This window comes from Brachionichthys hirsutus, chromosome 4 (genome assembly GCF_040956055.1).
Source record: "Brachionichthys hirsutus isolate HB-005 chromosome 4, CSIRO-AGI_Bhir_v1, whole genome shotgun sequence".
NCBI classification, from domain to species: Eukaryota; Metazoa; Chordata; class Actinopteri; order Lophiiformes; family Brachionichthyidae; genus Brachionichthys; species Brachionichthys hirsutus.
The window spans coordinates 2,322,499-2,337,553 of NC_090900.1; the positions used below are offsets into that span (position 1 = coordinate 2,322,499).

A 15,055-nucleotide genomic window follows, 5' to 3' on the forward strand; every position below is an offset into this window, starting at 1 on the left:
TTGAACAAACCAAGGATAAACTGTTCATGTGGAGTCACAGAAACTGGCATTAGTCGCACAGCCATCCTGAACAATGCTGTACTCTGACATGTGTCTTACAACCTTCAACATAAACGTGTGGTTGATAACTACTATTTCATTGATTCTTAAATCCCCCTTAGAAATCTTGACTACCATACAAATTCTGATTTTTGGCTTTCCCCATATATCACTGTGTTTTATTGTAAATCAAATACTTTTGGGTTTTCGATTCGACAAAAGTTCATACAAATCCCCCCCCCCCCCCTCACTTGTATGCATTATACAGATGAGGAGTATGATCACTTTGTTGATATTGGTACATATACATAAGTTGTATAGGGTGGTGTGGTGGTTAGTGCCATTGCCCCACAGCCAGAAGGTTCTGGTTCTCAAATCCATCCGAGGAACTTCTTTTTTTTGTGTTGTGTCAATGATATAGCTGAATTAGTGAGTGTAAAGTGCCTGTAGGTGTGAATGTGGGTTGTTTGTCTTTCTAAATGTGACCCTGTGATGAACTGGCAAGTGTCCAGTGTGGCCCCCGCCTCTCGTCCATTGGCAGCTGGGCCAGGGTCCAGCCCACCCGCGACCCTCCACAGGATAAGCGGCGACAGAAGGTGGATGAATGTTAGCTGCAGCCCCAATGAGCAGTTAACATTTATATCTATACTTTATGCTTGTTACCTTTTAATCCAATGCATGCTTATTATAGGCACATTGAAGATCATCGTAGTCATGACAGTTGGAATGCAATAATCTATTCAATTCAATTCATTTTCCTACAGCTACATAATATCGACCGCTCCACTGTGACTATAGAGTATTGTCTTCTTTTTTCATTAGCTGCAAATGACTCTTTGCTCAAGGTGCTTTCATTCTGTTGAATGATCCCGATTATTCCACCGAACAGCAATGACAAGAAATATTAGGATAAAGTCGTGTATTATTTGTTCCCTCCGTGGAGGCTAATCTCGTAGGTGTTTAATGACGATGCAAAGTTGTTGCTCTGTAATATATTATATTATATTATGTCCACATATTTCCCAGTAGTAATAGAAAGCAGCAAACAATATTTATTTATATCGGTACATCAGAGCTCATCAGAATAAAGCTCATCACTGAGACAGGGCTAGATGTAACGAGGAGCATCATCAGTCGGTGCAACAGGATCACGCATTGTCACGGCAACGGTGCAGCCACCCCCCGGGGGCACGCATGAGAAGGCGCTCACGGGCATCTTAGAATACCCGCCTATTTAATTTAGTTTGTTTCTTTTACTGCAACCTATTAGGTACCCTCTTTAAATCAATGTTGACTTTGACTTGACGTGCTTTAAGTGGCTTTAAAGCGGCGGCCTGGGGGACACGCTGCTAAATATTTCAGGACAAACCTATCACTGTAAATGGACCTGCGCGTTAGCCTAGCTAGGTTAGACAGGCAGGAGGCGGGAAAGGCGGGAGCGCTGACGTGCGTGCGTGTGCGTGGTGGCGTCTAGAGCCCAGTTGTCCCCGCTGCCGCAACGCTGTGAAAAGACACAGGGGCTCCTTCAACATCTGCTTTCGTGAAGAGCGACGGAGACCAGATGATTTAAAGTCGAGCACTAATGAGGCCCTTCGCGCTGCTCGGAGGATCCTGACACATCCACACGCCATCGGGAGGTAGACTACCCAGGAGACACGCAGCCCTCATTCAGGCCTTCTGTCCATCTGCCCATCTGTCTTCCACGCACCTAAAGACGGGTTCTGTGTTGTCAAGGCCTGCATATACATAAAAAAAGACAATATCCAAAGTTGTACTCGCACGCTATCCGTCCCCGCATATAAGCACAATATTCCTAATCAGTCTGTTTAAAAAAAAAAGTTAGACTGGTGGCGTAGTGGGAACGCCATGATGAGGGGAAAACAGTAAGAGGGAAGAAGAAGAGAGCGGGAAATAATAAAGGACAAGCTTAACCGGCGAGGCTGTCAGCAGAGAAAAACAATATTTGTCCAGCTGGACAGGCCTCCCTTTGTGAAGGCTAAATGAATGTTGAGCTCGCTGTCTGCCCTGTCAGGGAGAATGGCGTAGACTGCATGCGGCAGCGAAGGAGCGGAGCGGAGCGCGGGGAGCTGCTTCCAGTTTGACAGGGATTATTAAAATCAGAGCAGATGACGAGGAAAATAGGGGGGGGGGGCAGGATGTGAGGAAGCCAAATTGACACAGACACTCTCCATTACCTTCCACTTGACTCGCATTGATGACAATGTTGATACCGAGACCCAGCAAACGCTGCGGCGGCGTGGGATTGGCTGTTAGAATGAGCGTTAAGCACCGCAGGGTTGGCTGGTGGCGTGTGTGTGTGTAGGGGAGGGGAGGGGGACGTAAGAGGCTGGGTTGTTTATTTAGAGCCTCAAATGAAGAGCATCCCAACTCATTGTTCCTTTATTTCCTTCCACCGTGTTAACGCACTGTAGAGTCAGTAGGTGGAGGCGAGGCATTTTAATCAAGAGGTCCTTCTTCCTCAAATGGTTTTCCGAGGGAAGAAGAAGAAGGACCGGAGGAAGCGGCTTGTTGATGATGAAGCTTCCTTTTCTCAAGTGTTTCAGATGCAATTGATTTTAGATGATCGTAGACCACGTGACTGTGTGTGTGTGTGAGTGTGTGTTCCAGTTTGTTGACAGACAGCTGTGATAAAGCCACACTTAATATCATTGCTATTTGGGACCATCCTAAATCGATTTAATCCTGACATCTCATTGTTTTTGATGTTGCTCAATGAGCTCACCTCTGTCTCCGGCTCCTTTTCTCTGCAGTATGGCGTGTCCGGGGAATTTTTCCGAAGACCAGGCCTTCACGGATCTTCTGGTTCCAGGGGTTTCCAACGAGATGGACTTTGAGCAGCTACAAATAGATGTAGAGGAGAAACTCCAGCTCAGCCCCAACAGGTCAGATGGATTAGGAAATCAGAGCTTGAATCAATGATTTTAATTCAGAGAAAATGTCCTTCTGTCCACGTTTTTCATACTGTACGGATATTAAAGTCAAAGATAACATGGTGGGAATACAAGCCCACTAACAGGATCATATTAAATGACTTAAAAAAACACAACTATTGTTTCCTGCAAGACAAATGAAAAGGAACAAATATTTAGGCTGAAATGTTGACGTGCAGCACGAGGATCTGAGAGGAATATCGCTTTGGCAGTACAGTAGTGCAGAAGAAAGGATGAAATGAAAGGGAAAACACCATCGTGCGAGGGCGACGGTGCACAGCAATTAAATCCAGCTGACACTAAAACTTCAATTAAAAAACCCCAAAATATAATAATTTCTCTCAGCGTCCAGGTTTGTGTGAGTCTTTTTTGTGTGAAATGTACAAAGGGTCAAGTTTTTTAATGGCATATATTCTTCTGTACTTTGCTGCATATTTTATTTATTGCCGGAGCGTCCTCTCCTTGCATCTCACGGAAGAACAGCGACTTAATCCGATTCAGTCTTTCCCTGCAGCTTTAACTGCAGACAGCACATGGACATCTGCCACTGATAGTAGGTGGGGGGGGGGGTAGAGTGGGGGGGGGGGGGGGGGGGTGGAGTGAGAGCGAGAGCACAAATAGCTTGATAAAGATAGAGACATGGGCGGGAGGGGGGGCAAGAATAAGAGAAATCTATATTTCGGGTCTTTTATCGTTTGCGGCGTTGTGAGGCTGAGGGCAGATGATGAAGGACAGGCTAAATGTAGCACGTGAACAAAGCCTCACTCTGGCACTATTAGTGTCTGGGACTCATCCCCTCGTTGCTCTCTTTCTCCATCTCCCACCCTCTCTCTTTCTTTCCGTCCTCCTTCTAAATGGGAACATAATAATTGAAGATTCCACATCTTGAAACGAAAACCCTTGGGTAGGTAATTCAAGGCTTATTACCCAAGGCCGGGGCCATTTTTCTGCTTTCTAAGCATTAAAGGGTTATTTTGTGTTCCTGCAGATGGGAGAGGGATAACCATTATGAGAACAAAGCGTCCAGATAATGGAGAATGGGGCTAAAAATAAGGCAATCCTCTTCTCGCCGTGGGGGGGCCACTGGTCAGTATCTGTTCGGCTGTGGATAACTTCCTCGTAGACTACTTCAGGACAGTCCTTTCACTGTCTTGCGAGGCTTCTCTTTCCCCCCAACCAGGGTGGGCTGCAGACATTCTCCCAGCCACACACACACACACATCCACAGCTCATTCACCTGCTGCCTAATTGACTTATCAGTGTCCGGGACAAATTACGGAAGTGGAAAGGGAAGCTGAGACGTGGACGCGGCCTCACCTGTGAAGGACTTCGACCTCTCCGCGGGTCAAAGCCACGGGCCTGCTCCCGGTTCTCAGATGTCAGGGATTTGCCTAAGAGCTGCTGCCTACTTGAAAAGATTAAGCTAGGTTGACAAGAGCTTACTCCCCCCCCAAATTGAAATTCTGTAATGCATCAGTTTTTATCAGTCGGGACTGTGGCGGGGGCGTAGAGTTGGACGGGGAGTGGCGGGCCACCGGTAAAGGACCTCTAATGAAGTGTCGACGTAGGCCTGGGGAATGCAGACGGGGCCCCTGGACTCACGCTGGCGAGCTAAATGGCCTCGCTAGTTGTCTGCCATTCTTGATCAGGGTGCAGAATCGGTCCTTTTAAATGTGTATGCGGAAGCGTGTTTGCTTCTTATCGGTAAAATATCACCAGCGATCCTCTTCGATGGGCAAAAATAACAGGTCTGTTATCCTTCCAGTATGTATCTGATCTTGTGTTTAGCTGTGCGTGACACGTGTGTTAACTTAGTATATCAGCTGTATCGGTTCTCCGGTGTCATTGGTTGGCTGTGGCGGGGGGGACGAGGGGACAGGGGGCACTAAGTGGGAGACAGGCTGGGCCAGGATGAAATCTGTTTTCAGCCTGTTCATTCAAGCCTATTCGCTCCTTCCCCCCCTGCAGAATGGGGCCCTTTGACGGAGGAGATATTTAGTTCTCAAGCGGCTGTTTTTGGCACCGACTGGAGTTGGGGCTTATTTGAAAAGGGATCTGCCTGCCCCCGTTGCCTCCAGTCCCCCTCCACTCGTGGGCGAGTGGAGGGGAGCGGAGCGCAACAGACAGGCAGCTCAACAGCAGCCCACCCACACAAAATTAATTCTGACAAGGAACTTAAGATAACGTCAAAGCGCTGACTAATCGTGGGATTGGGTTTCTGTAAGTCAGGGAGCTGTGAAATGTGCCATCATATCTAATAAAAGACCTCCGGTTGTTCCCTTTCTCTTTCAGCCGTGGTGAATCTTTTATTTTTTTTGAGGGGGGACACGGCTGCGGTGTGGATGAGACAGTTCTGAAAAACAATTAGGTTTCACTCCAGTATTGAAGGTGTGTGTGTGTCAGAATTAGGTTAAGATGATTGACTTGTTTGTCAACAGTCCTAAAGAACACTTTCCTGAGTTTCCTTCCTCTCTTTTCTCCTCCTCTGGGTCTTTTGTTGAGTTCTGATCCAATGTTTTTTTTGCCATTACAGGTTTGTCCGTTGTCATCAGAAAGTTGAATGGTTTAATTTTCCGTGACTCCTCTGTTTTCTACCTGTTTTTTTTAACTCCCCCCCCCCCCCATCTCATTCCCTTTCAATCTCTTTCCTCGGTGTCTGAGCCGCCGACAGTGGAAGTCATCAGGCTCGGAGCTAATCCCACCGAGTTGATTAGGCTTGCAGGTATAGCTTTTACACCAGCGGGCGAAAGGTCACGGCATTGTGGCGAGCGAGATGGACTTCTCGACACAGACCGTCCATGTTTGACTTTATAACTTACAGCACAAGGCCCTAAGGAGGGGTAATCGAAAGGCGAGGGAAAAGAATATTAGGAAAGAGTTTAGAAGTTGAGAGAAAGGAAGAAGGGGAAAATGGTAGCGAGAGAGAGAGAGAGAGAGAGAGAGAGGTTTGAAAATGTATCCGAGGAGGGTGATGTCATTGCTGTGGCCATTAGAGTACATTGTTCTGTTGACTGAAGGCATGAGTGAGATGAAGCCCAGAGATCGTTCGAGGCTAGCAACACGGATGCAGCCGAATTCCTCAGCTCTGTCAGCAAACTGAGTATTTAAAAAAAAAGAAGAAGACAAAAGCCACCCAGTTTATATACACAGCATAGTCTACTTACATTTAATGAACTTGGGAGAGTTCTGTGAAAAGTGAGCCACAGATGGGAGCCCATTTGGAACCTGCTGTCTTCGTCAAGTCCTGGGGTGGAGCCCAGAACGAAGCATGTTTATGACGCACCATAACGGTGCTCTGTGCTGCCATTTAATCTAAAGCCAGCTTTTATTGCAAGACATGGCATATGACAGGAATCCATGCTAGAAATTACATTCCGGCACTGCCGTTTGTATTGATTCTTAAATGTGTGTTTCCTCTTTTTTGGGGTTTTGCACATCCTTAGTGATTTATTTTTTTGCATTGTTTTGTTTTTGTTGGTTTTTGTTAAATATACTACATACTAAACTTTTCTGCATTTTTCAGAACGTCATTGCTATATTCTCCAAAGCAATGTCAAGAGGTTGCAGCTGCACCGGCATCCCCAATGGGCCTTTGTGATGATTAAAGTGGTATCTGTTAATTTTACGACCCTGAGCCGTGCTGGTTATGGCTCGACCTTGACGTAGAGATGTGTGTTTTTTTTCCCAGCTAGCGAGCTTTCGGCAAAGAATAGCTAAGAGTTGCTGCACTCATCACACCATCTGACGCAATAACCTTCCTGTTTGACGTTCTAATAATACAGAAACACATACAAGCATGCAGGAAGCTTTTAAATAACCAATGATATAAAGGTCTACTTTAATGAAGGGTTTGATAGTCGCACATAACAAATACAGCCTGGCATGAAACGCACGGCGCTTTATAATCAAGGTTTCTGTCAGTCAGCAAGTGTCAAGAGAACAAAGTGAGATGCATCGTCTGGGCTCTCTGAAAACGAGGACGGAGAGAGGAAAGAGCGAGGAAGAGGTTGTTAAAGAGAGCGAGAATGATAGTGTTCAACCTGGAGGATAGCGGTTCGTAACAGTCTATAACATTTTATCCCCTCGCCGTTCTTACCCCCCTCTGAAACGAAAGCGTGTCAGTTTGAACGGTTATTTAATGTGTTGCCATTGTAAGACATCTGGATGCGTTCGTGGCCCAGGAGCGGGCAGGAGGCGCTTTATAGGCCCGTGGAAGGGGATGAGCTGCCTGATGGGCGGAATGGCACGCCGGCTCGCCGTCATGTATGCTAAAACACCGAGACCCACGCATGCCAGTGTAGACGACAGATCCAGGTATAAGTCGGCCACCTTTTTTTATATTCTCATCTCCCCATTGGTTGTTTGAACATTTGAGTGTATAAAATGTTTAATATAATTCATTCCTTTGTATTTTTGTCGACCAACCGGTACATTTTCGACTACTTCCACTCACACATACACATCGGCGCAAAGCCAGAGCAGCATCCACGGCACCACAGAATGTTTAATTATGCAGGTATGTAAATCTGCACAGACACACACACACACACACACATACACACACACACACATAGACGCACACGCGCACAGACAGCCGTACATGGCCGGATATATATGCATCGATTTGCATGGAAATAACTAACTATGTCGAGCCCAAGGATGTCATTTCTAATCTGTCATATTAAAGGGGAAACGGAATAGCTGATGCTGATGTGTGTGTGTGTGTGTGTGTGTGTCTGCGTGTCTGTGTGTCAAGGGGGAAAGGAAGACGTGAGACGGCAAGAAGCGTGTGTCTCAGACGCCTGCCAATGCCTGTAACGCCACTTCACACCAGATGCTTAGCACACACTCACACACTGATACGTCGATGTCTGTGTTCATTACTGTTGACGCGTCTGTATCTGTTTCCTCACGGACACTGACGGGAGAGGGGGGGGGGCTGACGTGGAGTGACGTGGTACGCAGGAGGATATCATATGGGCCTAAAATGTCATCCTTCTCCACAGTTTATTCCTTTCTGTAAATGTTTTTTCCACTCTATCTCCAAAATGTACCAATAATGAAATGAGCGCTTTGAGTCCTCGCTTCTCAGACTTCCCTGGCGTCTTCCTTTCTCTCAGTGGCGAACAACAGCCGAAGGAGCTCCAGAACACGATGACCAACTCCCGGGCCGGGGAGCGTCCGCCAGCGGACCCTTCGGACTGCCTGCGGTGGTTCAACCTCAGAATTCACGACTGCTTCAGCCCTGTTGTCGCGGGACACGACGAGCTCATGGACTTCCTCACGGCTTTGGTATCAGATCGTAGGGGACGATGACGCTAATAACAATTGTTCCGTCTCTTCCAAATATTTCACACATTGTGGCAAGACAGACAGACAACTGATCTTAACAGTTCTACTAATCTGCACTGACAATCAAACTTGCTTATTAAAAAGGCGTCCAGGTGAGAACACAGGCCTCTACTGTGCAAAAATCCATCTGACTGCATTCTACTTTCATAACTTTTGAAGTTGAGCCAGGCGCAGGGAGACTTATAAAGTCACCTCTCAACTAATGAAATGACCATTCGCACCTCAGGCTAGGAAAGTCGCTCTGTTCATGTCCGTCCCGTAGTTTCCAGCTCATAACTCCAGGCCATTTTCCTCTCCCATTACCCCTCCGATCCGCTCAGCAACACTACCTGACGTCTGAAGAGGAGGGGAAGGAGGAGGCGACGCTCCAGCTGCTCCTGAATGTGTCTGACCAGTGCGGGGTCTGCTTTCCACGTACCCCTTCCTCTACCTCCTCTCTCCATCCCCAGCTCTCTGCCTCCTCCATCCACTTGGTTCATACAGTCAAGGATAATGCATCATTAGAGGTAATCCACGTGAAGATTAGTTCTACTATTACCTATATTATATATTTGCACATTTGTTTTCTAAGTCGGCCTTGAATCAGAGATCGTGTGTCTGTATAGTATAGGACGCTTTACTTGGCAAGTGGACTTTCACTTTTAATCATTTTATTCCCCATTAATTTCAACGTATTAGCGTTCGAACTGAATCTCTCTGTGGTCAGAATCAATGCTTAAAGGACCCTGCAGTATTTCAAACAAACACATTGGCGTATGAGGATTGTTTTGATTGTTTATTATCACTCACCTTTCATTTTATTATTTCCTTAAGATCCAGGAGGCCTGGGATGACGTGCGTCTCCAGCTGCGTCGCCACCTGCTGGACCGGCTGTCCTCCCGCGGCCCTGAGCGTCCCGGATTCGGACACGTTGGCTCTCTGTCCGTCCCTGAGCGGATCCGCTGTCTGCAGCAGCTGTTGTTTCTTTACCCCGAGTCTGAGGTGCTCACACATTACCAGGTGTGGTGAAATTGGGGAATGCATCAATAAAAAGCTGATTTGTGTGTGAATAGTTATGTCACTAGTGTTTTTCCATCGTTTAGACGTGAACTTTTATTACATTCCAGACATAAAGATGCATTAATTTGATTTGTATTGTCCAGCATCTGAGAAGCCGATCTGTGATGGGACTCCTCTCCGTCCTGAGCTCAAGTCCAGGCGGCGAAACCGGCTTTGATAGGCTGGCCCTAAGCCTTCATTCTGTGGTCCTGGCGCTGACCCAAGCTCTCACAGAAGAGCTTCACATCCTTTCAAGACTGGCAGAGCTGCACACCATCCTGGCTTACCTTAACACGGCCTACCTCAGCACCGTGGCGCGAGAACTGGCCACCTCAATGGAGAAGGAATACGAGACCGCCCTGAGGGACAACACCACGCTCAGTGGCAAGATTAAGAAATACTCGGCCAAGTCACGGGCATCCGTAGGTAAAGCACGCTATTTAAAAAGGCTTTTCTGCCATCTCTCGTCTTATTGGTACCCATCTAAGGCTAACTATTTCACCTCTCCTGTTTTACTTTCCTGTCCTCTTTTGTTCCAACTGTAGTGTGCAGCGATCAGCGCCAGAGACCAGGCCTCGGTAAGAGACTGTCAGTAGCTGCTGGCCCCATTGTAATTACTTTCCTGTCCACTTCACTCTCCTGTCTAGGAACAAAAAAGAGAAGAGCGGCATTTCCCAGAGTCGAGGCTTCATTTGAAATGATTTTTAAACACTGTTCACTATACAGTTTATCGCTGACTGAGATGAGCTCTGATGCAAAAGAAAAGAAAGTATTTAAGGCTTTAATCCAGAAGTATTGATGTACATTTGTGTGAGCATGTGCAAGAGGGTGCGAGCTATGTTTGCGAATGTGCAGCGTTGCATTCGTATTTGCAGACTGTGACTGAGATGGGGGCTGGCAGTGAAGCCATGCGCAAGAAGACAAGAGAAGAGCACAGACCTTAACGCTCCATGTCACATTTGATATCTGATTCTCTTTGTTTGTTTCATATTGGCCCATTTACGCCTTGCTGAGGGTAAAGATTCACAACAACAAACAAACAAAAAAAAATATGCAAAGTTTGTGAGCCATTGTTTACTTAAAAAAAAAAAAAAAAGTTGCACATGTCAGCCTCCCCGGAGGAACCGAGGGAGGAGCGCCTTTTACATCTGCCATTCTTCGATAAACATACCACCAGCCTCGTGTCTTTTTCTCCCTCCCTCCATCTCTGTCTCTCCACCTCTGGTTTTTACTTTCCCTCTCCTTAAATGTGAGATGAGAGGAGGCAGCCAGGATAATTGGCCATGCGTCAGTTGGGTGGTTTGATCACGTAACGCGGCGGCGGCTACACACCTACGTGCCGCTCAACAAACCGTCAAATGTAGCACCGGAGGCAGAACATGGCTCCAAAGGGAGCCGGGGACCCGTGCTGTGTAATGATGGTAAAATGGAGCAGTTTTGCCTGTGCTGGTTTTATATCTGTGTGTGTGTGTGTGTGTGTGTGTGTGTGTGTGACTGTGAGACCATCAGCTGCAACACAGCTTTGAGGGCTACAACTGGGATTACATTTTTGTCATGTTTTAAGTCCCCCCCCCCCCCTCAAACAAAGCTCTAGAACCACATTACCGGTGGCTCCTTGAGAGCCAAATCTTAAACATTAATGCGTAATCTACTTTCACACTTCACTGTTTCTACTAAACGCTACGCCCATGATTTTCAACACAATTAATACAGTGGTAGAAAAGAGTACCGCCCCCCCCCAAAGCACTCTTTAGATACCCTCCATTTTCCACTGTGTTATTATTTATACCTGCGGCGGATGCAAGGCAGTAGGTACATTTTGGTAAGAGCCATGCCTGAGAGTCTTTGCAGCCTCCCTGGGGGGGAGCAGCACGGTCTGTGGCATCAGCCACTGTCAAACCACTGAACCGTTTAACAGCGTTCATAGCGAGATCTGCCTCTTCTTTTAACCCCACCGACTCAAAGGCAGCCTCTGACATTGTACCAAGACAGATGTGAAGGGTTTCAGCCTCCCCTCCCTCCACCACCCTCCCCTTTACTCTATCTTGCCAGTGTCCAAAGCATTCATCTCCTCTCTCCCCCCCATTTTCTACTTTTCAGGTTGAGTAGTGAGACTTTGGGCTGAGGGGGGGCTCGACATATTGGCTGGTCAGGAACAATACTAGGCTTTAAACCTTACTAACACACCTCAATGAATCTGCGGGGGCCGAGTCTGCATGTGCGTTTGTGAGTGGTGGATTATGCCAAATTAAAACGCTGTAATTAGCTCATAGATTTATGGAGGAGTAAAGGTTAGACTCCTAATACATTCAAGCAATTATCCACATTTTATAACTGTGTGGCTTTCCACAGTAAAAGCTAAATTCAAGCAATATTCCTAAAGAGACAATTAAATACTGTCTGGAAACTCGCCCGATACAGTTTTTAGCGAGCGGGATTTCCGTTAAGCAAAGTCAAATTAATTCCGTGCTAAAAGCGATGCGGCCAACTCCAGTGCAGAAAATGCTGCGGTGCAATTCTAGTTTATGCATGTGAGTGTTTAGGATGCTATGGAACACATGTCACGTCTCCTCATCTGGTTTGTGCACACGATGCTACTGTGTGTGCTAATGCTAATTGGAGGCTTTGAACACTGTGTGATCGAGTCATTTCATGTCTCCCCTTTAAAAATGCATCATTAAATTTCCATATGGTTACCAGCAATATTTATTTGTGTGTGCAGGGATGCATGTTTTTGTCTACATCAAAAGCTTTCTTTCTAAAATATGTGCATATGCAATTTATTCCCCAACAATCGAACACAGAGGTGAAGCTGAGGTTGTGAATACCTGTTCTGATAATGCTGATTTGAATTCCGTTTCCTCTAATTTCCCCATATGGCGATATTGGCAACTCCCTATAGATAACAGAGAATTGAGTTGGAGCATGTATTCACCCTCACCCCCACCGGCAGCCACCTCCCCTCGCCCTTTCTGGCTCTTTGAACTCTTTCCTTAGAGGAAGGCACAGCAGTCTATTCAGCGGGGAGAGCGGTTCTGCAGTGACGCGAGATAGCTCCGCTGCGGCTCTGACTGGCGTTGGAGGTGCTTGTGGGGATTGAGGCTACTTGGGAATGGCATTTTTAAATATTTATTAAGAGCAGCTTCTCGCTCGATTGTATCTCTGCCTGAGTTCATTCGCACCGTCAGCTTGTGGATGTGCCCCCGAATGCCACCAAGTAATTATGGACCAGGTTGGGGAAGGGACCTGTTCTTGACCCATCATAAGTGCAAAGGCCGCGTCTAAGAAAGTTAGTCCTACTGGTTGTTCAGTAAGTCCGATTGTGTTTATATCTATCTTCTGTTCCTTTAAATCACCAAATAGCCCTTGAGAATTATGCATTGGGTTTTAAATCTATTCCTTTTCGCCATGCTTTCCAGCAATTCTAACCGTACAGGGGGACAGGAAGATAGGCACGGGAAAAAGATAGTTATAGAAATGTAAAGCAGAGGAAGGTAAAAAAAAAAAAGCCCCACCACACCATTGTTGCTGCAACTGTCTTTATAAGGCAACTTAATTGAAATGTCACATATTGCCACTTTCCCCCGTCTGTGAAGGGCAGGTGACCCCAGTTGTGGCCTGGTCAGACAGCACCCAGGGAAAGGGCCACGTGAGACCAAGATTTGTGTGTGTGTGTGTGTGTGTGTGTGTGTGTCAGAGTGAATCACAGCAGGAGGCCTCCAATAATAACGCTGTCTAAGCGAGCAGTGAGCCGCGACTGACGAAGAGGACCCCGGCTGTCACAGGGCCTTGCGGGAGGCCCAGAGTGACTCCACACACATAAATGCACAGATATAGCCCAAGTCTGACACATGACCCCACTTGACACCCATGGGGTACACAGAAAAAAGGCAGGGCCCAAAAGAATCACAGAAGTGCTCAACATTCACACACACCCCAAAAACATACAAAGTTAGGATGGACCAGACCATTTTTATTCAGCACCTCAGCTGTGATGATTTGCTACTGTAACGTCATTGTTCAATACCTTTTTGGAGTTCCAAAAGCATCAGTATGTGTAACCCTTTGATTTAGTAACGACATGTTTTTGCTCAAAGAAGCAGCCCATTAATCATATAAGACAAATTCTACCAACTGTTCTTGTGGAATTCTAATGCATTGGTGGCAAAAGCAAACAAAAGTGTCAAGGAGCCCTTTCATGTCCAACTGGATGGATTATTGTCTGTGCATGGCAGAGTGTTACTAAAAAAACGGTGATGCCATCAAGTTATTTAGCATAATTAAAACAAACACAACCGTTTCATGCTTTATGGAGCATTTGAAGAGGGTTGGATTAACATTTTTGAAGACATACTAGATTATCCTTCGAAAAATCCTTCACACATTTCTCTGGATTTGATTAACTGAATATTTACACCACTGCACGTCTGCAAAATATCAAAAGTTCATCTTCGAGGATCGCACAATGAGATACTGGAGACCAGTCAGGGCAGTGTTGAGGGAAAGGCTGACGACCACCCCCTCTGATGGTCTAATTTACACTACAGAGAGGCAAAATGTGACGAAGACTGGGGGGAAAAGGGATAGAAGATGAGAGACGGAGAGATGTTGTTCCGCAGAGAAATTAAATCAGTGGTTAAATTATTGCATGATTTCTCATTCCCCAAAGACGTGGGCGTCATTTGGTGGAAAGTGTCTAATAATTGCTTTTCGGCCACGTCCGACACATGCAATCCCCCCTGCTAATGGCTCTGTTTGGAAGAACCGGGCCTCCTGGGTTAGAGGAGGACGGAAAATAGTCAGACGTCAAAAGCGCCTCATGCCTTTCTCCCCCCCCCCCCCTTCCCTCCTGCTCAGATAAACGGGGGAATGAGAGAGAAAGAGAGACACAGAGAAGACATGGCAAGAAGGAGGGATTGTGTATGTGATTGGAGAGGAAATGAAGTGGCAATAAGTGCAGCCAAAGGGGAAATGCTCTTCACCGTGAGTTTAATGCATCAGACCGGGGATTTGGCAGCCCGCCACGCAGCAATTGTTTACCTTTTTGCTCACTGGCTGCATCTGTTCTGTTTTGTAAACGGCACTAAACTATTCGCCCGTAAACACCGGAATCAATAACAACTGCTGAGGGAATTCCCTTATCCCGCCCCCCCTTCGCTTTCCCTCCCTCTCTTCTCCGTGTTTTCATCCCTAACCACCACCACCCCTTTCCCCCTCCCATAGCTCTCTCCCTCTCTCTCTCTCTCTCTGTCTCTCTCTCTGTTCACTGCCAGTCAAGAGATGTGTGTGTGTGTGTGTGTGTGTGATGGTGGAACCCGCAGGAGAGACAGACGAGGAGAAGACTGATGGCTCGCCAAAAATACCTGCTCTGTTTGTCGTTGTTGTTGTTGTCCCCCCCCCCTTTGTGTTACATTGTTGTCTTTGTTAGAAACTACAAAGCGAACTGGCCGCTGTAGACTCGAGGAGTTTGGGGAAGAAAACGTCTGGAAGTACCAATCTTCCATATGAAAAACAATACACACGCACACACGCACACACACACACACACACACACAGAGAGAAACACACAATGCAGTTTTGTCTTTCACACACTTTGTTAAATGACATGTTGCTTGACAGACTGTGAGGGAGATGTGTTACCGCGTGTGTGTGTGTGTGTGTGTGTGTGTGTGGGG

General features: G+C 46.6%; 1 protein-coding gene across 1 annotated transcript in view; it reads left to right on the forward strand.

Moving 5' to 3' along the window:
• The first annotated feature begins 2,811 nt into the window (after positions 1–2,811).
• The window catches only part of kiaa0825 (KIAA0825 ortholog), an 84,024-nt gene continuing 71,780 nt past the window's right edge, over positions 2,812–15,055 (forward strand). The window contains exons 1-5 of the mRNA XM_068738636.1: positions 2,812–2,942; positions 8,111–8,282; positions 8,663–8,848; positions 9,156–9,341; positions 9,485–9,806. Coding sequence (XP_068594737.1) covers positions 2,812–2,942; positions 8,111–8,282; positions 8,663–8,848; positions 9,156–9,341; positions 9,485–9,806 — 997 coding nt within the window. The remainder of the gene's footprint in view (positions 2,943–8,110; positions 8,283–8,662; positions 8,849–9,155; positions 9,342–9,484; positions 9,807–15,055) is intronic.